At 39.2% G+C, this 26,854-nt stretch overlaps 1 protein-coding gene across 36 annotated transcripts in view; it reads left to right on the top strand.

Moving 5' to 3' along the window:
* Abi2 (abl interactor 2) overlaps window positions 1-26,854 on the top strand; it is a 70,055-nt gene that overhangs the window by 19,032 nt on the left and 24,169 nt on the right. For 4 of the 36 annotated variants that reach the window (XM_051153902.1, XM_051153893.1, XM_051153899.1 and 1 more), the window contains exons 2-8: window positions 1,409-1,576; window positions 10,285-10,461; window positions 12,569-12,586; window positions 17,281-17,378; window positions 21,008-21,154; window positions 21,843-21,967; window positions 23,726-23,908. In XM_051153902.1, coding sequence (XP_051009859.1) covers window positions 1,409-1,576; window positions 10,285-10,461; window positions 12,569-12,586; window positions 17,281-17,378; window positions 21,008-21,154; window positions 21,843-21,967; window positions 23,726-23,908 — 916 coding nt within the window. The remainder of the gene's footprint in view (window positions 1-1,408; window positions 1,577-10,284; window positions 10,462-12,568; window positions 12,587-17,280; window positions 17,379-21,007; window positions 21,155-21,842; window positions 21,968-23,725; window positions 23,909-26,854) is intronic. The other 32 variants (XM_051153911.1, XM_051153913.1, XM_051153909.1 and 29 more) reach the window with 15 other exon arrangements.

A 26,854-nucleotide genomic window follows, 5' to 3' on the forward strand; every position in this document is an offset into this window, starting at 1 on the left:
TATCTTTCTTGTTCGGCTGTGGTAGGGGCTGGACGTACCCAGAAATCTGGTTCCAGGTTTTAAAATTAATTAGCATGTAGTTGTAGGAAGCCTTTGTATTTCTGTGGTTATCAGTTATAATGTGTCTTTTTCATCTCTGACTTTGTTTGAATCTTCTTTTTTTCCTTAACTTTTTTCACCATAATATGGTGTTATTTGGTTATTTTGTTAATTACTTCTTCAAAAGAACTTTTCTTCAATCCTTGAAGAAATTTGTATCTATGCATTGTAGACTGTAGGACAGACGTGGTTGGAACTGCAGTAGACTTTGATAAACCCTGTCACTGCAGTGGCAGTTGTATACAGAGATTTTTGCTTTAGAAAGCAACTTTAAATTTTTTTTCATTTTCTGTCCACAATTTCTTGGAATGATTGGATCAGGGAAGTATCCTCTGCTTTGTAATTGAGGAATGGTGACCATTGTAGTTTAGAGTAATGCTGCCACTAACCTACAGAGTCTGATTCAGAAACGTGGATTACCCTCATCAGAAGCCACAGAGTCTTTCTACAAAAGGTGCTTGGCAACATCAGACATATCGCTGCTTTGCTTTGTAACCTGGAAAATAGTCATTTAGTTACATCTTGCTGCATGGTCTGTTTTTCAAATAGGGTTTCTGGGTTGTGGCAGTTATGAGACTGAGGTGTCACTGACTGCTAAGAAAGGGTCAACTTTGGCAAGTTCTGTTCCATAAGGTTGTCACTTAAAATTACAGGAGTACAGAGTAGCCAGGCATTTCAGGGTTTTTTTTTTTTTTTTCATTTCAGTTTTATAACTTTTTATTATCAGCCATTTTATTTATTTTATTAATACTTTGATAAGACATATGTGTGAGAATGAAAGGAAATCAAGATTCAAGAAAGTAGAATAAGTATTTGTATATTTATATCAATGCTGTCTACATAGTTAAATTAGGAAGATGTGTATGTGCTGTCATTGTTCAAAGTATACATTGGCACTCAGATTTTAAATGATAGCTTTAGGATTTTATTTGTACTTACACAGAGATGTAGAGTATAGCTGGGTGCAGTGGCACATGCCTGTTATACCAGCACTCAGGAGAAAGAGGCAGGTGGATCTCCTTGAGTTCGAGGCCAGCCTTCTCTACAAAGTGAGTCCAGGATAGCCAAGGCTACACAGAGAAACCCTGTCTTGGAAAAAAATCAAACCAAGCCAAAAAACCAAAGATGTATAGTTAAATTGAAAATATCAGTGAATTCCTCAAATTATTTAGTTTTGGATTTGCATAATAATGTGGTTTTCAGAATATTTTTGACTTGGTGTATAGGTTCAATAACAGAATGGTTTAGATGACTAAGTTTGCTAGAAATTAATTATCTTTAAATTAACGGTCACTATTTTCCCCCGTAGTCATCAGATAAACAGCGAGCCCTAGAAGAAACCAAAGCCTACACCACCCAATCCTTAGCAAGTGTTGCATATCTGATAAACACCTTGGCCAACAATGTCCTACAGATGCTGGATATCCAGGCATCCCAGTTACGGAGGATGGAATCTTCAATCAACCATATTTCACAAGTGAGACCATGTTATTTTCTGTTTGCCTGTGAGCAACACACAGCCTGTTGCTTGTCTTTGTTACGCAAGTTAATGTGCATGGACGATTTGGAAAATACAAACTTAATAGTGCGTTGTTTCATGATTCCTTTTGTGATGTTACTATCTTTATAGTTTGAAAGAAAGGTAAATTTTGATGAATTTTATTAAAACTTGGGTACCACAGTAATATAACTCCTGAAGTGAAAAATTATCTTTTAAAAAAATCTATTGACAGATTTGTGTGTCTGTCTGTGTATGTGTCTTTAGTACTTTAAAAAATAATGACTTGATATCTTGGTGGCTAATTTAATTTTTTCTCCATGTCAGTAAGCTTTTAAACCCCATTTTGGTGGTTTTCTTAGTGTTCTGCTATTGTGAAGAGACACCATGAGCATGGCAACTCTTAAAAAGGGAAGCATTTAATTGGGGCTGGCTTACAGTCCAGAGGTTTAGTCCGTCATCACCATGGTGGGAAGTGTGGTGGCACTCAGTCAGACATGGTGCTAGAGGTAGCTAAGAGCTCTGCATCTGGATCTGCAGGCAGCAGAGAAGCCTCTGGGCTGGCTTGAGCATTTGAAAGCCCAAAGCCCATGCCCAGTGACACATTTCCTCCAACAAGGCCACACCTCCTAACCCTGTCAAGTAGCACCACTCTGTAATGGCCAAGCATTCAAATATATGAGCCCATGGGGGCCATTCCTGCGTAGAGCACCACAGTGGTGTTGGAAATTGAACTTAGAGCCTTGCGCAGCGTAGGCAACCACTGTGTTACTGAGCTAAACTCAGTTTAGTTCAGGTTTTATGTTTACTAGGATGGAACCTGCAAAATGGGAAAGTTTAGGAGATTAGCAAACCTGGTAAACAGTATCTTTACATGAAACTTTAAGTGTTAAATAAGGGGACCAAGAAAGGGTAGTATTAGTTGATGAGGGAGTACAGGATGCCGATAAGTGACACTTGAGTCATGAAAGATATATAAAGGTAATTGTTTTTCAAGTTTTGACTCTGGTGGGCTTTTCTTTGAGAGGGAAGGGAAGAGTTGCGTAAGTACCTAAAAATGCCATTGATAGTGCAAGTGTAAAGTGCAAAGCAAAGTCCGTGGCTTTAGCATGGCTGTTCTAACGGCGTAGGATCCGTTGAGGTGTGCGCACTTTAGCATGGCTGTTCTAACGGCGTAGGATCCGTTGAGGTGTGCGCACTATGGCTAATTTCACTGTATGTTTTAATTTGTAGGCTTTTACAGTGAAGTTTGAACTCATCTTATAAAATAAAAGCCATGTTTGTGAAAACACAAAAAGGAGATGGAAAAACAAACCTTTTACTTTTGCCCAAGGCTTTCACTCTTTTTCTTACAGTCTACTTTCTCACAGTTTAAAAAATATAGCTGTGACCATCATAGATATAGAATTTGGGATTTTGCTCTTTTAGCATTGAAACTCATCTTCTCATATTTTTAGAATCTATATATAAATTCTCAATGAGTGCCTCTTGATATAGCTTTCAAAATCATTAAAACACATGTTGTCACCCGGGCGTGGTAGCACACGCCTTTAATTCTAGCACTTGGGAGGCAGAGGCAGGTGGATCGCTGTGAGTTTGCGGCCAGCCTGGTCTACAAAGGGAGTCCAGGACAGCCAAGACTACACAGAGAAACCTTATCTCAAAAACAAAAACAACAAAACAAAACAAAACACCAACCCCCCCCCCCAAAAAAACCCAAAACCAAAACCAAACCAAACCCCACATGTTGTCATGTTGTTAGAATCTCTTTATATGAATTCTTGCCGGCTGCCTGTTGGTGTAGCTTTGACAATCGTTCCTATATTTTAAGTCCATCTAAAGTGATGTTGTAGCTGGGAACAGTGGTAAACACGTGTGGCATGAGCGCTGGGGAGGCTGAGGCAGGAAGGTTATGAGCTTAAAACTGGTCTGCACTTAAAAAAAAAAAGCCACAATGGAAAGCTAATTTAATTACAAAATGAGTTTTAAAAACATTAAAATAATTGGCTAATGTTGGATGTCTTCCTTAATAGTTCTCCAACCTTAATTGTTTTTTGTTATTTTGAGCACGTTCTCAACTGAACCTTGAGCTCACTGGCTAGACTGGCTGTTCTACAAGTTCCAGGGGTCCTCCTGTGCCTGCTCCCTAGTGCTGTGATTTCAGTAGTGCGCTGCCACGCTTTCCTGCTCCTTGGGGCAGGTTCTTCATGCTTGCACAGTGCAAGCATTCCCTCAGCTGAGCCACCCCTCAGCCCTGCTCCGTTTGCATATTGCACATTGACGTTTAATAATAATGCTAGGTTTAAAAGCTATTCTGATGGAATAAGTGAGAAGTATGAGAGAAGTTGGTAGAGGTTAGTAGGTCAGAATTGGCGGAATTGTTAGAAATGCATTGAACTCTTGTGCTTCTAGAGGTCAGTGCCTTGGGATGCAAAGACTAACTCTGCAGGAGACGCTGTGTTTGTCAGAGAGTACTTAGTGTGTTGCACGGGCTGGAGAGATGGACTGATAGAAGAAACCAGTAAGAAGCAAGAGCAGACACAAAAGTTCAAATTTTGTAGAATTTACTTCAATAATTAAATTTTGTTTGTATATGAGCATGCACACAGGTCCCAGAGAAAGAGAGTGTGTATCTGTAAGCTTGAGGTTACAGTCACTCTCCACCTTATATATATATATATTTTAAAGATTTATTTATGTATTATGTACATGACTATTCTGTCTTCATGAATACCAGAAGAGGCCATCAGATCCCATTATAGATGGTTGTGAGCCGCCATGTGGTTGCTGGGAATTGAACTCAGGACCTCTGGAAGAGCAGCCAGTGCTCTTAACCGCTGAGCCATCTCTCCAGCCCCCATACCTTATTTTTTGTTTTGTTTTGTTTTGAAGACAGGATGGGTTAGTAAAGCTGTGGCTCATGCATTAGGCAGAAGAGCTAGCTTGCGAGCCCCCGACAACTTCTTGTTCTGCTTTCCTAGCTCTGAGGTTCCAGGTGTGGGCTGCTGTGCTTGACTTGTACAGAGGACCTAGGAACCTGAACTCAAGTCCTCTTCTGTATGGCAAGCACTTAACCACTGAGCCATCAGACAGCTCCTAAAACTTCTCAGCTATCTTTTGTTTATTTGTTTGTTTTGTTTTTCGAGACAGGGTTTCTCTGTGTAACAGCCCTGGCTGTCCTGGACTCACTTTTTAGACCAGGCTGGACTCGAACTCAGAGATCCACCTGCATCTGCCTCCTGAGTGCTGGGATTAAAGGCATGCGCCACCATCACCTGGCTCAGCTATCTTTAAAACAATCAACTTAATATAAAAGATACTTGATGATCTCTAGACTGGGAGAATATTTTTATTATTTTGTGCCAAGGATTAAGCCTAAGGTACCCTACATTCTGAGTCTGCACTCAGTTGTCTCCAGCCCCTAACAGCCTCTTCTGTAATATAAAGAAAATGTTTTGTGTTTAGAAAGCAGATACTTAGTAAATGTTCTAAAATATCAGTAGCAAACTTTATACAGGGCAGATGGTAAACATTTTGTTTAGGTTTTGTGGGCTATCGTCATCTCATTGTACTATTTTTAAACACATGTAGCATTTTTTGGTTTTTTGTTTTGAGGACAAGGTCTTACTGGTAAGTTGCCTGGGACACATTCATGTGCACCCTTGTGTTTTGGACAACTTTTTAAAAATGTTAAAACCCATGTTAGTTTGCGAGCTGTGTAAAATTACTCGGTGGTGCTTGCTTTGGCAGCACATATACTAAAAATACTCGGAGGGGTACAGAGATGGCTCAGAGGTTAAGAGCACTGCCCTCTCTTCCAGAGGTCCTGAGTTCAATTCCCAGCAACCACATGGTGGCTCATAACCATCTATAATGTGATCTGATGCCCTCTTCTGGCCTGCAGGTGTACATACAGGCAGAGCACTGTATACATACATAAATAAATTAAAAAAAAAACAAACAAAGAAACAAACAAACAAACTTGGCCAGGCACACGCTCTTAATCCCAGCACTTGGGAGGCAGAGGCAGATGGATCACTGGGAGTTCGAGGCCAGCCTGGTCTACAAAGAGAGTTCCAGGTCAGCTAGGGCTACACAGAGAAACCCTGTCTCAAAACACCAAAACCAAAAAGCAAACAAACAAACAAACGAAACAACCAAAAATACCTCTGGGCCAGATTTACCATGTAACTGATAGTTTACAGTTTGCCAGCCTTTGGTTCTAAAATACTTTCCCCTATTTGAGTTTAAATATCAGTTAAAACAGTAAAATTTACCCACTAAGTTTAATTTTCACATTCATTCATTCATTCATTTATTGTGTGTGAGTGCAAGTGTACATGTTATGCTCAGAGGACAGCTTGTGGAAGCTGGTTTTATATTCCACTGTGTGTTCTTGGGAGTTGAACTCAGGTTATCATTGTTGGTGGTACGAGCCCCTACCTGCTGAATCTCATCACTGGCCATCTATTAAGTTTTTAAATAATTGATTTATTTATGGAAGATGGATAATCTGAAACGTATTTGTAGTTTAGCAAATAAATGCTTAATGAAAACCTATTTTTAAAACACCAAATTTATTTAATCATCAGTAACTGATGAATTGCTACCTGAGGTAGTATCCCGTATGGCCAAACCCTGAATCATCCGTGATAATGTGAAACAATAATGTATGAATAAAGCAGAAGCGAAACATTTTAGATAGTGCTTCCTGTCCAGTCACGTGCTTGGCTTAGTGAAGGAGATGTGGGACTGGGTCTCGGGCTTAAAGGGGCTCTGGGAGCCAGGATGGTTCCTTCCAAGGGTTTTAGCACTGCGCGGCTGACATGCTGTGTGAGGAAGTCTGCAGCGTGCAAAACCAGCATAGCAAAACAGTGAGGAAGGTGGGAAAACTAACTGTAACAAACTGAGAGAGAGCAGCTATTTATGTTTTGAACAATTGTTGTAGTCTTTGCAGTGTACTTTTTAGTTAACAGGTTGTGTAGCAACAGCAGTGCAGTTTGCAGCGCTGCTTTGATTCGTCCTGTTCACTGGCTGAGGAGGTGCTTGCCGCAGGAAAGGATGGTTACTGAGACCTTTTCTAAACGGCTGTGTTTATTTTCATGGAATTGGTAACATTAGAATTCTAGGATAAAGTTACTTATTTTGTTTTGCTTTGTTTTTTTTGAGATAGGGTTTCTTTGTGTAGCCCTGGCTGTTCTGGACTCACTTTGTAGACCAGGCTGGCCTTGAACTCACAGAGATCGCCTGCCTCTTGCCTGGGATTAAAGGACTGCAGCACCACAATCAGCTGCTACTTTTTTTTTTAAATACTAAAATTCTTTGCAAACATCGCAGTGGAACCTGAACTTCCAAAGATTCAGAGTCCTATTAAGAGGACAGATGTGGTGATTACTGAACGCTGGACACATGATTTCAGGAAAGCATAGTAGCAATAGGTTTTATTTAAAAGTACCTTACATAGACGTCACTGACCTCTAAACCATTTTAAATTTAAGTTTTGTTTTATATGTGTGGATGTTTTGTCTGCATGTATGTCTGTACACCCCATGCATACCTGGCTCTGGAAGAAGCCAGAAGAGTGTACCCAGTCTCCTGTACTGGCGTTACAGTTTTGACCTACCATGTGGGTGCTGGAAATTGACCCCAGGCCCCCGGGAAGCAGCCGGTGCTCTGCTTTCCAGCCCCTAAAAGCCTTTTAAGTTGATGCATGTTACAAGTTAGATGATACATATGGGTTGGTGTTATTATATTATTTTGTCTGGGTTTTTTGGGGAGGTGGTGGTGGTGGTAGTATTTGCTGCATTTTAGGGCTTTCGTTTTGATTTTTTGAGATAGCGTCTTATGGAGCCAGAGCTGTTTAGTTTGTTTTTGTTATTCAGGATAAGATTTTTCGGACCTGGAACTTGCTTTGTAGACTCACCTGCTTCTGCACCACTACGCTGGGCCCAGAGCTTGCTTTGATCTCAGTAAATAGTAAATGCTGGTCTCGAACTCTTGATCCTCTTGTCTCCAACCTCCTAAGTGCTGGGATTATAGGCCTGTAGGTCATTGTTGAAGACCTCACAATCTTTTGGACCAATATTCTTTTTATTCTTGAAATAAGTTTAGTGCTTGTCAATCAAGTTTTTATTCATGTACCAAATAAAAACACTACTTTTCTAAAATGAAAATTTGATTCTTGCTACAAGAATTCATGCAGTTCAATCTGAGGTGGCAAGAATACAACTTAGTACTTTTTGATTTTCTTAACTATGTATTGCCTTTTGTTGTTGATTTGGTTGGTTCGTTTTTCAAGACAGGGTTTCTCTGTATAACAGCCCTGGCTATCCTGGAATTCCCTTTGTAGACTAGGCTGGGTTTGAACTCTTAGAGAGATGCCTTCCTCTGCCTCTGCCTCCATCTCCCAAGTGCTGGGACTAAAGATGTACACCACTACTCCCTGCTTAACCTCTCTTACTATAGAGATAAACAAGGCAGGAGAAAAAGTAGCTGATGCAGAGGCCATGGAGGGGTGCTGCTTACTGGCTTGCTCCTCATGGCTTGCTCAGCCTGCTTTCTTACAGAACCCAGAACCACCAGCCCAGGGATGGCTCCACCCACAATGGGCTAGGCCCTCCCCCATCAACCACTAATTAACATTGCCTACAGCCTTGCCTATAGCCTAGTCTTATGGAGTCGTTTTCTCAACTGGGGTTGTTTTTCTCAGATGACGTAGGCTTGTGTCAAGTAGACATAAAATCTAGCTATCCTAGACAGTCACAATTGATACTTGAGTAAATAATGTAAGAAAAAAACCAGAAGTTCTTCTAGATCCTTGGTTTTTGATCTGGGCAGTTTTACCCTCAAGGATATGTCTGGCAATGTTAGACAGTTTTGCTTATTTCGGAGTGGGGAAGTAGTGTAGGTTTTGTCTACCCATTACTACACAGGAACAAGGATGACTCAGAACAGTGCTTTTTATGTACTTGCATCCGTATCTTTCTGTTGTATTACATTAAAAATAGCTGTTGCCTAGAGATTACAAAGTCATAACTTGTTATGTGAAATGCTACATTAGTGTTTAAATTTCCTGAGAAATTTATTTTTTGTTAACAAATAATAGGGGACTATAAGTAAAAATATATTATCATTTGTACTAAAAATGTGTGATCCCTTGATAAATACTAATGAAATATGTGATCAGCATTGTGTTGTAAGATATAAGCAACTTGCTGAAGCAGATGAGCTTTTCTGTCAAATTGACTTGCGAGGAGTGGGCTGGATACTGGGAATGGAGGCAGGGCCTTGTAAATATTAGGAAAATGCTGCACCCCTGCCCTAGACCTTTATCCTCATTTTAATATTTATAGATTAGCTTTGTTCCTTCTTTAAAAAGAAAATGTTTAAACAATAATAGAGGTTATAATAGGTTATTTAAACATGTAACAAGATTACTCTGCTTTCTTCGCCCCCCCACCCCCTCCTGCCCTCTTTCTCTCTTTCTCTCTCTTGTTTGTTTTTTGAGACAGGGTTCCTTCATATAGCCCTGGCTGTCCTGGAACTCGCTATGTGTACCAGGCAGGCTGCCCTAAAACTCAGATCTGCCTACCTCAGGCTTCTGAGTGCTGGAATTAAAGGCATGTGCCACCACGCCTGGCTTCTGCTGCTTTCTTCTGTCTGTCTGTCATTAATGAGTACTTTATCTGCATGTACACCTGCATGCCAGAAGAGAGCATCAGATTATATTACAGAAGAGATGGTTGTGAGCCACCATGTGGGTGTTGAGACTTGAACTCAGGACTTCTGGAAGAGCAGACAGTGTTCTTAATTGCTGAGCCATCTCTTCAGCCTTTACTAGGGTGGCTCTTAATGGAAAGAAAATCCTTAGCATGGTTTTAAAAACCCAGTGGCCAGCAACCTTCTTTAAGGAGCTAATTATTTTAAATTTCACAAGCTGTAAGTTCTCTGTTGTGACTAGTTATTAAAAGTAGCCATAGATAAGTAAGCAAGTGAACAATATATTTCAATAAAATTATAGAAACCCAAATTTGAATTTGATACAGTTGTCATATGACATGATACTACTCTTATTTTTATTTTTTTAAACTGTTGAAAACGATCACTATGGGTTGGTGAAATGACTCCGTTGCACAACTATATGGACTTGAGTTCTGTCCCTGAAGCCCATGTGAAAGGATGGGTCTGGTGTGCATTTGTAATCCCCATGCTGGGAGGTGGGGACCAACAGATGCTTGGGACTGGTGTCCAGCCAGCCTCGACAAATGAGCAAGGCCTTTGTTCTAGTGGGAGACTCTGTCTGAAAAATACAAGATGGACAGTTTATGAAAAATAACATGCAAGATTGACCTCTGGCTTCCACATGAACAAGCATGTATACATCACATGTGCACTCCCTCCTAGTGAACACATACACTACCACCTATATGTGTGCACACATACATGCAACATACACACATGCACATTTTATGTTCTGCTTTTAACTTGTGGGCTATAAAAATCAGGTGATGGGCCAGATTAGATTTGGGGGCATGCTTTGGGGACCCTTGCATTAGCTTAAAAATGAACAAAGACACTAGTCTAGAGAGAAAATGGTGAATTAAATGAATATGAGGCAGTGTTGAATCTCTCCAGTTTATTTGCATACGTGCTGTCCATGTTTGTGTTGTCTTCTTTATATCTTCCAGACAGTTGACATTCACAAAGAGAAGGTTGCAAGGAGAGAAATCGGCATTCTGACTACCAATAAAAACACTTCAAGAACCCATAAGATTATTGCTCCAGCCAACCTTGAGCGACCAGTTCGTTATATTCGAAAACCTATTGACTACACAATTTTAGATGACATTGGACATGGAGTAAAGGTAGGTGTAGTTTTGTCAGGCTTTCAAAAGGCTATAGGGAAGCCTAGAAAATGAAGGCTTGTCCAGTTTCCTGAAGGACCAGATCTTGGCACAGCTGTGGTTGTGTGAAGATTGCTTGCTACAATTGTATCCTTCTTAAGACTTTCTTAGTGTTATCTTTCAAAGAAGTCATCTTTCAATGGGATTTGCTTGTTTTTGCTGATAATTTACATAGTATGGTTGTTCTAATCTTTTAATGATTGAGTAATGACAGAAAAATCATCCAGTATATTATTAAAATGTTTTTCTTAACTCAAAAATTTATCAGTAGACTTTTGGCATTAGTTTTCAGAACAGCATATGTTACTGAATATGGACTTGATTTTTTTTCTAGAATAATTTTATCTCAACATTTTAGATAAGAGTAGTGTAGATAAAGGTTACAAATTACTATTTGTTTCTAGGGCTTTTAAATTTATAACATTTAAGCTGGCCATGGTGGCACATGCTTGTAATCCCAGCACTCAGGGAAGCAGAGGCAGGAGGATTGATGTGAATTCCAGGCCAGCCTGATCTATAATGGATTCCAGGACAGCCAGGGCTGCACAGAGAAACCCTGTCTTAAAACACCAAATAAATAAATAAATAATAACATTTTATATCTTGGCCATCTTTTAAAAATGCATTTGAGTATCTAGTATGTATATAAATTACCATCATCAAAACTAGGTAGTGTTAGGAATGTGGCCCAGTAGAAGAGCAGAGCTTTGCACACAGAGCACTGCGCTCCAGCGCAAGCTCTTCAGAACACTTATCAGCTAGAGCTGGGGAAAAGTGTACTTCCTGAAAGTTGGCCTTTGCACTTAAAATGGGATCATCATCTTCTTCTTCTTCTTCTTCTTCTTCTTCTTCTTCTTCTTCTTCTTCTTCTTCTTCTTCTTCTTCTTCTTCTGATTTTATTTATTTATTATTATGTATACAGTGCTACGTGCATGTACACCTGCAGGCCAGAGGAGGGCATCAGATCACATTATAGATGGTTGTGAGCCACCATGTGGTTGCTGGGACTTGAACTCAGGACCTCTGGAAGAGCAGCCAGTGCTCTTAACCTCTGAGCCATCTCTCCAGCCCCTAGAGTCTCTTCTAAGAACATTATTTACAGTTTATATTTCAGTAGTGACTGGAAAAAATACTTCAAATAAATGCACACATATGTCTATCTTGAAGCTGTATAGTTCAGGCATAGGACATTTTTCTAATATAAACCTATATAAATAAAACATATACCACCATTTTGGCCAGAAATAAGTAAATTGAAATTTAATGTTTTATAAACTTATTTATAAAACAACTTTTATTTCAGAGTTTTGTTTTGTTTTGTTTTAGATAGAGTCTCAGTGTTGTAGCCCTGGCTGTCCTGGAACTCTGTGTTGGCTAGGCTGGGCTTGAACTCACAGACATCAGCCTGCCTCTGCCTCTAGAGTGCTGGGATTAAAGGTGTGACCGCCACACCCAGCTTATTCAGAGTGTTGAATAAATATTATTACCTGGAAATTTGATATTTAATTTTATAGTTGATTCTTATATATATTTTAGTGACTAAAGGATATTAAAAGGATATGTAACCAAATGATTAATTAAACTAATTTTTTAACTTGGGAAGTTTGTTGAATACTTAATAGCTGCTAGTAGAATGTTACAGGCTGCTACTCGAATCTGATGCCAAAAGATACATGGAATACAAAATATTGCATTTGTTCTTGCTTGTTGATATAATAAGAAAGTGATTCCTTTGTGTAATTCTTTTTTAATCCTTAAAAAAAGACTTTTCTTTTAGGATTATAGACTCTGTTGTTTGTACTTTAGTGTTTGCTAATTTGAAGAACTCTTTAACGGAATCAAAGTTTCGAATAAAGCTGTGTGTTATATCATCAAGGAGACTCCTGTTCATGACACATTCTGCTTTAACCGCTCTTTCTGTGATCTACTGAAACATTATTTTGTTAATGCCGATTGCTTAACTTGTTTTTCTTTGTTTTCTTTCTTTTGTCTTCACATCTGAAGTTCCAACTAACCTTTCAATGCTTTTCTTCCTTACCTCTTTGATTTGCTCCATTTATGCATTAAGTGGTTGCTTAGATTTAAGGTAAGAGATTCCAGGGCTGGATTGCCATTCTGTGTTCTTACGTAGAATATTACATATGGGGAGTAAAGAGATACTTTACATTTGGCCCTTTAAAACCAACCAGTTAGTCCTATTTATTTATTTTGGTCTGGCAACTTTGTTGTGTGTCTTCGTGTTCCAGGAGGGTAGACATTGTTGTCTGTGTTGGTCATTGCCCTGTTTTTTGTGCCTAGAACAGAACCAAACACACCTTAGGTGATAGTAAGTATTTGCTGAATGAATGAGTGCTTTTGTGAAACTGAAACATAAATTGCACTGTTGTAAAGTGTTATGAGATAAAATTAGCTAGATTTTTTTTTAAATAAATGTGAAAATTTTGTTATTGATTGGAGGGCCAACTAATATGCTTTGTTAACCCTCCCCCTGTGTAATAGCTTTTTATTCTATAAATGGTGTGCTTAATATATGGTTTGTTAACAATATGCCATTATCTTTTGACTTCTAATACAAAACATTGAGAAGCAAAAAATGCCACTTGATATGCTTTTTTTTAAAGTTGCAGTACATTTTGCAAAAGAATTAGTCTTTTAAAAATGTTGTATAAAATATATTTCATCATAATCTCACTTTGTCTTTTAAAAGGTGAATATCATTTGTTTGCACAACGTCTTCATTATAATGGTTAAACAATACAAATTAAGAATTAGAGACAGGGTCTGGAAGGTATTTCACAGTGCTAGGACAGTTATTCCGCATGTAGAGGACCCTGGTTCTGTCTACAACACTAGAAACCAGTCAGCCAACCCAATAGGAAACCCCACCCAGCCGAGCAGAGGAGGTGCTGCTGTGAAGGGTGAAGTCATTCAGTAACCTTCATCACATTGGCACAGAGGACTTTTTTCTTTTTCTTTGTGGTTTTTCGAGACAGGGTTTCTCTGTGTAGTTCTTGCTGTCCTAGCTCTGTAGACCAGGCTCAAACTCAATAGCTCTGTCTGCCTCTGCCTCCTGTGTGCTGGGACGAAAGGTGTGCACCACCACAGCCGGGCAGCATTTCTTTCTTTCTTTTTTTTTCCTTAGCCATATTTTGTGATTTCTTTTCAAATATGTATTTGCTGTGTTACTCTGCAGTTTGCCATGTCTTCAGTGTAGTCAGTGATAACCAGGAGATAAGGTGACTCTGTTACCTTCCATTTACCATGGCCACAACATTTTTGTCTGGTCGTGGCAGGTGGATCTTAGAGGAGAAAAATAAAGTCACAATGGAGCATAGGCTCTAAGCCTTACCTGGCTGGTAACCTGGGTATGTGAATCGTGGAAAGGTTCCTCCTCTTGGAAATGGTCAACTACAGTGAACTAGATTAAAAATAGCAGGCAGTATTCAAATTTTGGTTCTTGCTCTGTTAACCTACAAAGTGGTTAACAGTGCCCAGAAAAACTAACTGAAGCAAGACAGAAAGAGACAGATCCCTTTGTCTTCCTGAGCCATCTCTCAGGCTTCTTTCTTGACCTTGAAAGTCTGTTTCCATGGAAGAGATAGGTCCCTGAGAGCTTCCTAGAAAGATCTCACAAGAATTATGCTTGGATAAGATGCCTCAATGTTTTTTGCTCTTTGATCCAAAAAGATGCACACTAGAATCCCAAAGGATCGCACTACTATGGTAGTTATGCTAGCTGGCGCTATAGCCAAGGATAATGTTGACAGGAAACTATGGACTTGGCCTGTCTCCCTCCCCCCCTCCTCTAATCTGCATAGATATAAATTATACATGGTCCTTCTTTTTTCTCTCTGTATTTAAATATTTTTAAAAAAACATAGATTATCAAACCCAGGGCTTTGAGCATAGTAAGTATGAATTTTTACTTTTGATTCCATATCCCCAGCCCCAGATTCTTTCTTTTTAGGGTCTCATGAAGTCCAAGCTGGTTTTGAACTCACTGTGGAGTAGAGGCTAGCCTTGAACTAGTGATCCTTCTGTCTCAACCTCCAAGTGCTGAAATTACAGACATGTGTCTGTAATCCTCCCTCCCTCCACCCCGCCCATTTTATTTCCACTCAGCACATATTTTCTCTGTGAAATTGTGGAACTCTGGATGTAGCTGTTACTACCTTCACTCAGCAGTTATGACTATGCTTATGAACCCCTCACCAGATTTGGTTTACTGACATCTCGCTTGGAATGTCAGGGAGAGCTAAAAAGATAGCTCATGAGGTGGCTCAGCAGGTCCTTGACTCCCCTAAGGATATGCAAAGTCTCTAGAGGAGACTTGGTGTGTGCTGTAGTTGTCTGTACACTGTTCATGTTTCTGTAAGCAATCCCTCACTCATGCTTCTGTCAGTGACTCCAGTTAAATTCATCAGTTCATCAAGCCAGACTTGCATGAACCCCTTTTCAGTCTGTTGTTACCATATGCTGTATCCGGATGAATAGATATTTGTTTACATCTTTCTAGAAAAAGTCACACACCACCTTCTCCTAACATTTTTTCCATATTACAACTATTACTACTTTTTAAAAAATTTTAAATAATTTGTAGAGATTGTTCTTCCTTTTAAATATGACACACACACATATCCACACATATATGTGTGTGTGTATATATATTCCTTTTATAGACAACTTTTTTCAATTTTTTTGGTATGTAGATTCTAAGAATTTTAGAAGGTACTGCAATTTAAATAAAAGCACCAATAAATAAATATACTATATATACTGAAATCTAAAACAAATTATAGTTGGAAAATTATTTTCAAGTATCTTAGCTATCCCATGTATAGAATAAAAATCATCTTTTATTCTTTTCCTATTCTTGCTCCTTTTCCTTCTTGTTTCTAGCAAATTGAATTGTAGTTTAGTGTGTGGATCAGTCCTCCCTCATCACTTACAATAACTTGGGGTTTTGGGTTGTTTAAGGTTGAGCTTAAAGGACTTTGGTTACTACTCAAATCTTGCTGTATCATTAAATCAAGATATGCAGTTTTTAAAAGTTGTGTTGTTTTTTTGTCAGATTACTTAAAAATTTTTTTTTCAAATGTGAATTGATTTTTTGAAAGTATCTTCTGACATTTTAAAGATAAAATTCTCATACCCTCTGCTTATAAAAGAGGGAGATAGTAAGGATAATTTATTTCTTATTTGATAATTTATATTTCCTGTTTAAGAATAACAGCAAAAGGATTATATACAAATGCTTTACTTAATAAATATTAACATTTCAAAGGTAACCATTTGTCATTAAAGATTGTTCTAACATCACACACAACTTGTTCACTGGGCTATTCATTTGAAGAGTTTATTGCTTGATATATTATTTCTTGCATATTTGGATAAATAATAATCATTATTTTAGAACTTAAAAAATTCACCCAAGTCAGAGTTAATTTTGACAGCCTCAGTACTCTGTGACATAATTAAGAGTTGTTTTAATAAAATTTATATTTAAAAATTGGCCAGGTATGGTGGTGTATTCCTTTAATCCCAATACCTGCAAAACAGGGACAGGCTGATCTCTGAGTTCAAGGCCAGCCTGATCTGTATAGTGAGTGTCAGGCTAGCTAAGACTTTATAGTGAGCATTTGTCTCAAATAAAATTTTAAATCTTTTCCAACTTAAGTGGTATAATATCTTACCCTTTCATGTTGTAAGTATAAAGTTTTAACTCTGAAGACAGTATTGTGAGAAATTTGAGATCCTTTCTTTAAGAATGTTGTGAAGCTGGCAATCCAAGATAATAGGGCTTAAAACAGCATGTGTCTGAATCTGCTTTGGGAACAGTAGTTTAGCCTGTCGGCAGGTAGTCTCAAACGTGTGACGTTGCGTTCCACTGTGCTCCTTACTGACTCCTTATAGCTGGATCTCTAGGGGATCTCTACAAATGTTGGCCTTCTCCTTTGATGACGTCATTATTCTCAGATTGCCCAGCCTCTCTGTATCTGAAATTTCATTTGGGAATAGATTTATGAATGCAGTCATGGTCTATCTCTGACTTAGCACTGTGTCACACTGTCTCATTCCTTGTGCCTTCAGTTTGGGCCTAAGTGGGCTTAATTCCCACTAGCAGTCACACAGTGACAGTGGCTTTTATGTTCTCAGTGATGGGTTACCTCAGGCTTATGAAAATACCTTGAACTTCTAGCAGCTTTCAGGTAGGTGGTTTCTTCACAAGGAGAACACTAAATCTGATTTGTGAGAGTGATTCACAAATTAAAAGAGCTGAACTTGTCTTTGTATAGCATAGAAATTACTTGTATTTTATATTCTCCAGTTATAACTGAGCATATGCATAGTTGCATATCTTTAGTTGGGAAATGTATTTTGTTTATGATATATTTGTTATCTAAAGAAAACAATCCCCCAAACAAATAATTCATTAAAGAACTTATTGTTTCTAACTGAGTTAATTTTTGTTATCAACTAAAGTTTTTATAATTATACTATTTGATTTTAGCTGAATGTAATATCAAATAGTCTAACCAGTGATCTGTTGGTGTGATGGCCTAATGGCAAATAAATTCTTCGCATACAAGTTTAAAATAATTTGAAAAATACTGTTAGGAAGAGTCCTTTGAGTACAACTACAGAAAAGTAGAGTAGGAATTGCATACAAATTGCATGGCCTCTAATTTTTTCTTATTTAAACCTTCCCCTGCTTATTTTCCAAATGCCACTAAAGTTAGCTGCGTAGAAATTAAGTTATTTCTTCTCAATGTTGTTTAGGTGAGCACCCAGAACATGAAGCTGGGCGGGCTGCCACGTACCACACCCCCAACTCAGAAGCCCCCAAGTCCTCCTGTGTCAGGGAAGGGGACACTGGGGTGAGTATATTGTAATAGAAAAACATGTGTGTTTAAAAAAACCCAAAAAACTCCACCACCTCTATGTAAATGAGTAAAGAGAATATTTTCTTCGTAATGTTATCTTTTTGTATGTGTAACTTTTTTTCTGGTAAGTTTATCTTTGTACTTTAGAAATGGTTGTTTAGAAATTAATTTTGTAGTGAATTTTTAATTGAGATAAAATCCTAGCCTAAATTCATGGTTAATTATAAAGTGAAGCCTAACTTTTTCTTAGAAAATTTTAATGATCTTTTATATTACAGTTGAATTTATTAGGATTTTTTTTTTTTTTTGTCAAGAGGCTGTGTGGACTATAACATTCTGTGTAACTTGCTATATTTTTGAGTTTTGATTTGGGCCAAAGAGAATGTGATCTTTTCTTTTCTCTCTCTGTGTCTCTCTCATTTTTGTTTGTTTTTTGTTTTTTGAGACAGGGTGACTGTGTAGCCTTGGCTGTCCTGGACTCACTCTGTAGACCAGGTTGGCCTTGAATTCACAGAGATCCAACTGCCTCTGCCACCCTGAGTGCTGGGATTACAGGTGTGCGCCATGGCTCCCAGCATGTGACCTTTTTTTTTTTTTTTTTTTTTTGTATAGTACCCTAGCATTTTCATTATTGAGGTTTGTGATCAGGTGCTGTAATCCAGCGTCCAGAAGCCAGTTGGCTGAAATTCTGGTAGATGTACTGTGTGTTCTGTGGTCCTGTAGTCAGTTCGTCAACGATTTAGTTTTTTCATCTGTAAAGGGAGTTGTATTTGTCTCTCTCAACTTTCGAGGGTCACTTTACTACAAATTGGAATTTTAGAAATGTATAAGAGAAGATGGTTTCACATTCATTGTCTGTGATATTTTCTTTAAAAAAAAAAGAAAAGAAAAGAAAAAGAAACAAGAAAACCCAAACAAAAATACTCCCTCCCCCATCAAAACTCTGTTAAGCAATTTGGATTTGTATGGGACAAAGTTGATCTGAAATATAAAGAAGGATAATATTGGAAAGGAATTAAAAGTTTAGTCAGTGGAAAACAAAACGTAAAAATGTAACCAGGAATAGGATGGTTTTAATTTTAATGAGTTTATTTGTTTTTTATGCTAAGGTGGCATGTAGAATGTAGTTCATATTGGCCTTGAGCTTTTGATCCTCCTTCCTCATATATTGGAATGCTGAGATTACAAATTTATGCCTGTAATTCAGTTTAGGATTTATCTGAAATGATCTTTTTGTTCTTAGAATAGAGAAGAAAGAATCTCATGTGTCAATAAGAGTTAAACTTCAAGGTAGTGTGCAAATGACCGTAGAGTGTGACGCAGCAGAGAGAGCGTTTGCTTTTTCTTTCCTCTGTAGAATATTTACATTTCCCTCATGTGTACTACTTAATGGAATTTGTTAAGGTTTGAGTAAGACTGTTGTTAAGTCTCTGGTGAAATAAGAATTTCTAATGCACTCATATTTTGAACTTACACACCAGTGATGCATTTTCTTGGGTGCCAGCAGGAGAGTGTAGCTGCTCCTTGGAGACCGGGTGGCTAGCTAAGCTTCCTTTGTCCATTTGATGTCATGGGCTGTTTTCTTTAGTCTTTGTCTAGTTACCAATTACTCCTCTTCCTCTTGTTCACTTTATTTTACTTTTTTAAAAAAATTAACTTTATGTGCATTGGTGTGGGGTGTTAGATCCCTTGAAACTGGAATTACAGACAGTTGTGAGCTGCCATGTGGGTGCTGGGAATTGAACCTGGGTCCTTTGGAAGAGCAGATAGTGCTCTTAACCACTGAGCTATCTCTCCAGCCCCTTACTTTACTTTTTGTTGTTGTTGTTTTTTTGAGACAGGGTTTCTCTGTGTAGCCTTGACAGTCCTAGGCTCGCTTTGTAGACCAGGCTGGCCCCGAACACACAGCAATCTGCCTACCTCTGCCTTCCGAGTGCTGGGATTAAAGGCATGCGCCACCATGCCTGGCCCTTATTTTACTTTTTAAACTTTGTTTATATCATTGTTTTTCTGGATAGCTCTCAGTGAAGTTTGAATGGAACATTCTGTGTGCAGAAAGCATTGTCAAAAAGTAGAGTTTAGAAATTAATTTCCTGATATATATCATACATATGATATACATAATTCATATTTAATTTAAATTAATTAAACTAAAATAATTTAACTTATTTGTAACATGCACATATATATGCATTCTATTTAAGAGATGTTTGGATTCTTAAAAAATATTTTCAATTCAAAGCCCTGCCATTTCTCCCTTTCCTTTTGAGACAGTAGCACATATAGTGGCCTTGATTTATTTTGAGTTGTTAATTATCTTGTTTATTGAACAATACTTGAAGGAAGTAGGATCAGTGGTGCCTTTGAATAATCTTATTTGCTGGGGGCGTGGTGGTGCACGCTTTTAGTCCCAGCATTTGCGAGGTAGAGGCAGATAGATCTCTTGAGTTCGAGGCCAGCCTGGTCTATAGAGTGAGTTCCAGGACAGCCAGGGCTACACAGAGAGACCCTGTCTTGGGAAAAAACAAAAAGAAAGGGGGGAGGGGAGAAAGAAAAGAAAAGAAGAGTAATCTCATTCAAAGTCAGTGAGCTATAACTTGAGTGGCCAGGAAAGCAGTGCTTAAAGCCACTCTGGGAACCTGTGGGAGTGAGTCACTGAGCAATGCAGGAGCTGGTTGAGAGGTGTCCTCTTAGAAGAGAGAAGGCGTTTTAACTTCCGTGCCTTGGCCTGCCAGATTCTTTAAAGACCTAGCCTCCTCTGCAAGATGTCGTTAGTCTTGAGGGGTTTAGTCACTTCAAAATGAGAACTGAATGATCGTCAACCAGCACTCCAGGAAGCAGCTCATATCTTGTTATTTTTCCTTTCTGATTTTTTTCCCCTGTTTTCTTCTTTGAAAGGAAAATTTGGGAAAAGGGAAATGATTTGTTTATAACGTTGCCTGGTTTGGGTTTTATACTTGAAAGTAACTAAGATAGGAAGACTTGGATAGTCTTTCAAAATGTTTTATCAGTGTTGAACTCTGAGGCGGGAACAGGAAAGAGACTGAGGTGACGTTGAAGGAGAAAGGTTGGAAAAATGAAAAACGAAATTAAACAGTGCATTTTAAAGTGCCAATATATCCTTAATTTCTATGTGTTTAGTGTTAAAAGGGGAATGAGTTATGACTGGTAATGATCATCACGTGGAGTTTGTGACTCCAAAAATCTAGATTTGTCATCTGTATCTTTAAATATCTTTGGTTAGGGAGAGAGAGGAGAAGAAGATAATTAGGCATTCATTCAGTGCATTTGGGAGATTTTGACATGATCTTAAAATAATTCAAAATTTTCTAAGAAAAGAGTAGAGTCTAGGAAAACACTGGCTTAAACAGTGGAAAACCTTTGTGTTTTCTGCAAATAAATGAACAAACTTACATTAGCATAGGGACTTGAGGTTGGAGACTGAAAACTTACACTACATATTCACCAGAACTCTCTCCAATGGTAGAAGAGTTGTACTTAAGGAAAGACAAATTGATAGCGGGTTAAACCAATATCTGCTTACAAATTGTATTTCACTGGCAACTCTGACTTCATCGTGCCGAAACGTTAATCACACAATACATACGCTCTTCTTTTTGTAGGCGGCATTCCCCCTACCGCACACTGGAGCCAGTGCGCCCTCCAGTGGTACCAAATGATTACGTACCTAGCCCAACCCGTAACATGGCTCCCTCGCAGCAGGGCCCTGTGAGGACGGCTTCTGTGAGTCAAAGAAATCGAACCTACAGGTACTCTCTCTACCTCAGCGCACAGCGGCGGTCGCAGCACCGCAGTCTGTCAGATAGCTCCAGCTGAATCTCTCTCATTTTCCCAACACTAAGTTCTTTTTCTCACTCTGCTCTCCCAAACCTCATCTGATTCTCCCTCTCTCTCATGTTCTGATGCAACTTCGAGCAGGCAGGAAGGCGAAAAGGACATCTCAGAGTATATATAAACTTTTCAACAACGATAAAACTTACAGTAATCTAAAACACATTTTTAACCAGGAATGGAGATTGCAAGTTATTTTTTGATGAAAATTTACAGATGAAAAAAGACTCATAATAAAATGTTAGTATATCACCATGCCATTACAAACTGAAATAAAATAATTCAGTAAAATTTACTATAAGCTTCTTTAGATAGGTATTAAACTAGGATATAAAAGGTAATATTTCTCATTTTGTTGTATTAAGCACCAGCAATTTGCCCTTAACATTCATAGACTTTCCTTAAACATTTTTATAAGCTAGACCTTATAAATAGGTATCAAAACAAGCTTACTGAACTCAGAGTTTCTCTTCATTTATTAAATTCATATTTGAAATGGAAGCCTTTTGAGTTGCATTTCCTGTAGCTTTGTCCATTCCAGAACTGCTTGGGAGCCCTGGTGGTCTGCTTTCCACGCTCACGCTGTGCTGGCTCTTCCTTCTTCAGCAGCAGCGGGAGTAGTGGAGGGAGCCACCCAAGCAGTCGGAGCAGCAGCCGGGAGAACAGCGGCAGCGGGAGTGTGGGGGTTCCTATTGCTGTTCCCACGCCATCGCCGCCCAGCGTCTTCCCAGGTACAGCACTCCTGCTCAATTGTTTGGTCTTATTTTATTAATTTGAATTCAATTTGTTACTGACATATAGTGGGTTTTTGCGCGTACGCTTGCGTGTGTCTGTGTCTGTATCTGTCTGTCTGTTGCTGGCTGCTGAACCCTGAGTCTCCTGTAGGTTGGTTTTCTTCCTACTAAAGATTTTAAAGAAGACTTCCTTAGCGCTCCGTACGTATTGGGATGTCTGGACATACCCAGCTAATCCTAATGGTCTTGCTGTCTGTCTCCTTGTCTGTTACTTTGTTTTATGTCTTTGGTGCTAGTTCAGTTGGTGCTTTGAGGTTTCATATTCATTACTGTATGAGTTACTTCTTTAGTTTCAGGTAGTGTTATAACTGCATTTTCTTGGGAATGGTGAAAACATGCTTTGAGAATCATGTTGGTAACCAAGGGTGGAAATGTAGACTCAGAGGAGCATCATAATCAGTAGTTTCTGAAAAAAAAACCTTCCCCATCCCTGAAACAGAAACACAGTTGTTTGATTTGAAGACGCAGAGTTTGAATTTAGTTTTAAGAGCATGAACATACATCACGACAGTGGCGGGAAAGACAGACATCAAAGTAGTGGCTGGAAAGACAGCCCATGGAGGGAAAGACAGACGGCCCATGGAGGGAAAGACAGACGGCCCATGGAGGGAAAGACAGACGGCCCATGGAGGGAAAGACAGACGGCCCATGGAGGGAAAGACAGACGGCCCATGGAGGGAAAGACAGACGGCCCATGGAGGGAAAGACAGACGGCCCATGGAGGGAAAGACAGACGGCCCATGGAGGGAAGCTCTTACTGCTCTCGTAGAAGACTCGGGGTTGGTTCTGGCTGGGTGGCTCACAGCTAACTGCCTGTAACTCCAGCTCCAGATGGTCCAGCATCCTCTTCTGGCCTCTGGACATCTGCATGTGCACAGGCACACTGCATGCAGACAAGCTCTTTCAGTCTTACACATGTGTAAATAAATATCTTAATTTAAAAAGTCAAGATAAGCTGGTGTTGGTGCACTATTTTAATCCAACACGCAGGAGGCAAAGGCAGATAGATATCTGAGTTTGAGGCCATCCTGGGCTACAGAGTAAGTTCCAAGGCAGTCAGGCTCCACAGAGTAACCCTGTCTCCAAAAACCAAACCAAACCAAAATAAAACAAACGCAGCAAGATAGACTTACAAAGTAGGTTGTAGCGTATGTCTGAAATCCCTGCATAAATAGGCTGCGGCAGGAGAAGACTGATCTAGGAGCCAGTGGGCTATGTAGTGAGACTTCTGTTTCCAAAACCAAAAGAACATACTTAATTATAATAATACAATTAAGTAATATCTTTACAAAAAGCATGAAAAATTTTGTGCATATTTGTTCTGTTTTTTTAACTGGGATAATGTGCCTGTTTTCTGATTCACGTTGTAATTCTAATAGATTATGTTGTTTTTTAAAGATACTATAGTTTTATATACTTAGAACATTTCATTATAAAAATAACAATATACAGGGAACAGTTTTCTCCTAGGGTAGGAGGACTTTCAGGTAAACAGGAAGGTTTGTTTTTAACTAACATATTTCAATACTAGCCTGAGCATTTTAAGTTATTGGTTGCTCACCTAATAACCTCAGCTGCCCTCTTTTCAGTGCTCCCGTTTCTGGGCTAGTGTTAAGTGCGTAATGTTCCAATGCCTCTTCTAACGCTGATGTGACTGCTTTATTAATGCTGCCTCTTACTCCTCTTTCCCATCAGCCCCTGCTGGCTCTGCCAGCACTCCTCCCCTTCCTGCTACTTCTGCCTCTGTCCCCACCCCTCTTGTTCCTGCTACTGTCCCCTCCTCCACTGCCCCAGACGCTGCTGCTGGGGGTGCACAGACCCTTGCTGATGGCTTCACTTCTCCACCTCCCCCTGTTATTTCTTCCAATCCCCCCACAGGTGAGTACTGGCATGGCAGCCAGACCCAGTCGCTGGCCGTTCTTTGCTGAACCTCCAGCTTCATGATGTTTGTTGGTTTGGTTTTTACTTTGTATTTTATTTTAAGTAGTGATTAATGTTTAATCAGAAAGTGACATGTGAACAAAGAATTTACTGAGAAAATTGGGATAAAGTCTATGATACATTTGTCCAGTAAAGTAGCACAAACATAAATATTTCTTTAATTTATTCTGTTAAAGATTTGTGGACTTAGTGTAGAGTCAACTTGTGTAGTTCTGAAACCCTGCCATTAGAAGTATTATAGGGAAGGGGGATAGCGTAGTTGGTAAAGTGCTTTCTATGCAAGCATGGGAACTTGAGTGCCGCCCCCAGCACCCACATCAGAAGCTAGGCCTGGTGGTGTGCATTTGTAATCCCAGGGCTGGGGAGCTCAAGGCAGGTGAGTCCCTGGGCTTGCTGACTAGTCAGTCTAGCCTAATGGATGAGTGCCAGGTCTAAGTCAAAACATTGTGTGAAAGTATCAGGTTGATGGCTCCTGAGGAACAATACCAAAGGTTGACCTTTGACCTCTGCATACTCAACTATTCACATGCACATGTACTTGTGTATAATGCCTATGTGGCGCACACACCTGTACTATTACAGGTTAAGCAATTAATAAAAACAAGCCTAAAACAATTGAAAAATACACTTTTAATAAGTCCTGCCCAGCCAAACAACCAGAGTTTGGATTCATGGGACCCATATGGTGAAAAGAGATAACCAGCTCCTATAAGTTGTCCTCTAACCCCCGCCCCCCCGTGGTATAAATGCACCCTCCTTGTAAATGAATGTAATCATTCTTTTAAAAAAGATTTCAACCTCATACATTTTGCTGGGGTAGGAGAATACATTTTACAGTTAATATGATGTTCATTAATAAATGGGTCCTTTTTTCAAGACAGAGTTTCTCTGTGTAGCCTTGGCTGGCCTGGAACTCACTTTGTAGACCAGGCTGGCCTCGAACTCACAGATATCTGCCTGCCTCTGCCTCCCAATTAGTGGGGTTAAAAATGTGTGCCACCACGACCTGGCTACTAATAAAACATGTTTTAAAAAACATTTTTATCCAAATCGGATTCAGATGGTGTTCTTTTGAGATAGCCTCTAATAAAGTCCTTTTGAAGACATTTCTGTAATGAGTAAGTGAGAATATGGGCAGTCATTTGATTGAGATACACACTCTGTTACACTACTCCAGCTAGTATATTGAAATCTTGCTATTTCTATATTTAATATAGACCGCAAAATAAGAAATGACCTTAACTAAAAGTTAGAATTTAGTAATTAAGTGATAATATGATAATAGGTACTTGGCTGAGCGTGGTAGACTTAAGATAGATGATAGTTTAGAGTGGATCCAACTTTATAAAATTCATAATAGTGTTAATTGTCTGATTTTTTTTTTTTAAGACCCTAGGCAATAGCTGGGCGTGGTGGTGCACGCCTTTATTTTATTTATTTATTTGTATTTTTTTGGTTTTTGAGACAGGGCTTCTCTGTGTAGCCCTGGCTGTCCTGGACTCACTTTGTAGACCAGGCTGTCCTTGAACTCACAATGATCCATCTGCTTCTGCCTCCCCAAGTGCTGGGATTGTGCACACCTCTAATCCCAGCAGTCAGGAGGCAGAGATAGGTGGATCGATATGAGTTCAAGGCCAGCCTGGTCTACAACAGAATGAGAGAGTGAGCCCAGGATAACCAAGGCTACACAGAGAAGCCTTGTCTCCAAAAAAATAAAAAGATCCTATGCAATGTTCTTCTCTCTTACTCTCTTTCTCTTCTGTTTTTATTTCCTATTCTTCTGCCTTTTCTGTCTTTCCCCATATCTCTTCTCTTTCCCTGTTTTCCTGTGAGTCTCTTTCCCTTCCATGCCTTGTTGCCCGCTAGTGCTCTTTCATGGGTGTCCCGATGCTCTGTTGCAAGAGGGCCTGGCTGAGTGGGGACCAAGAGAATGTAAAGGCAAGGTAAAACTAGCGGCTTAGTTATATTAGGAAAGAATGTTTCCAGTTGGTGTTAGCAGTTAATGATTCTGAAGAGGTGAAATAGGTTGAAATGAATAATAAACATAGATAGGGGCCTGGAGAGATGGCTCAGAGGTTAAGAGCACTGTTAGTTCTTTCAAAGGTCCTGAGTTCAATTCCCAGCAACCACATGGTGGCTCACAACCATCTATAATGAGATCTAGTGCCCTCTTCTGGTGTGTAGGCACATATTTAGGCAGAGCACTGTATAAATAAATAAATATTTAGAAAAATAAACATAGGTCTCTGGGGTGATGATAAAAATGTTTGCTTATATTTCATAAGCTAATTTTAATGCATAATCTAGCTTCAGGAGGGTATTTTGTATAAAGACGGCTTTGACTTGAAGTTACAGCATCGAGGGTTTTCTTAAAATATTTTGTTTCCTTTTAAACCGAGTTCTTTGCTTATCACCACCATTATTTTGTGTCAAACATTTTTCTTTCCCAAAATATGATTCTTCATGTGGTTTCCACTGTTTAGTGGCTGCTTTAAATAATAATTTTTTTGGAGAGGAGGGGGAGAAACTTAATCCATTTGTGTCCTATAACAACACTGTAGACTCTATTATTTATGGTTTACTAGTCTGTTTGGCTCAGGGTTCTGGAGGCAGAGTATCCAGCATCAGGGTGCTTCCTCGGGGCGAGACTCTGTGCATAGCGGAGAAAAGGAGGAGATGTGCTCTTTCCATAGTGGCATTGTTGATTTATGAGAGCAGGGCCTCCACGTTTCCAGCTCTTGCCCTCAACACGGGTGCACTAGAACCTTCCTAATGCTACAGCCCTTTAGGACAAGTCACGTTGTAGTGACCCCAGCCATAAAATTATTTTCATTGCTATGTCGTATCTTTAATTTTACAGCTGTTATGAATTGTAATGTAGTC

This window comes from Acomys russatus, chromosome 12 (assembly GCF_903995435.1).
Source record: "Acomys russatus chromosome 12, mAcoRus1.1, whole genome shotgun sequence".
NCBI classification, from domain to species: domain Eukaryota; kingdom Metazoa; phylum Chordata; class Mammalia; order Rodentia; family Muridae; genus Acomys; species Acomys russatus.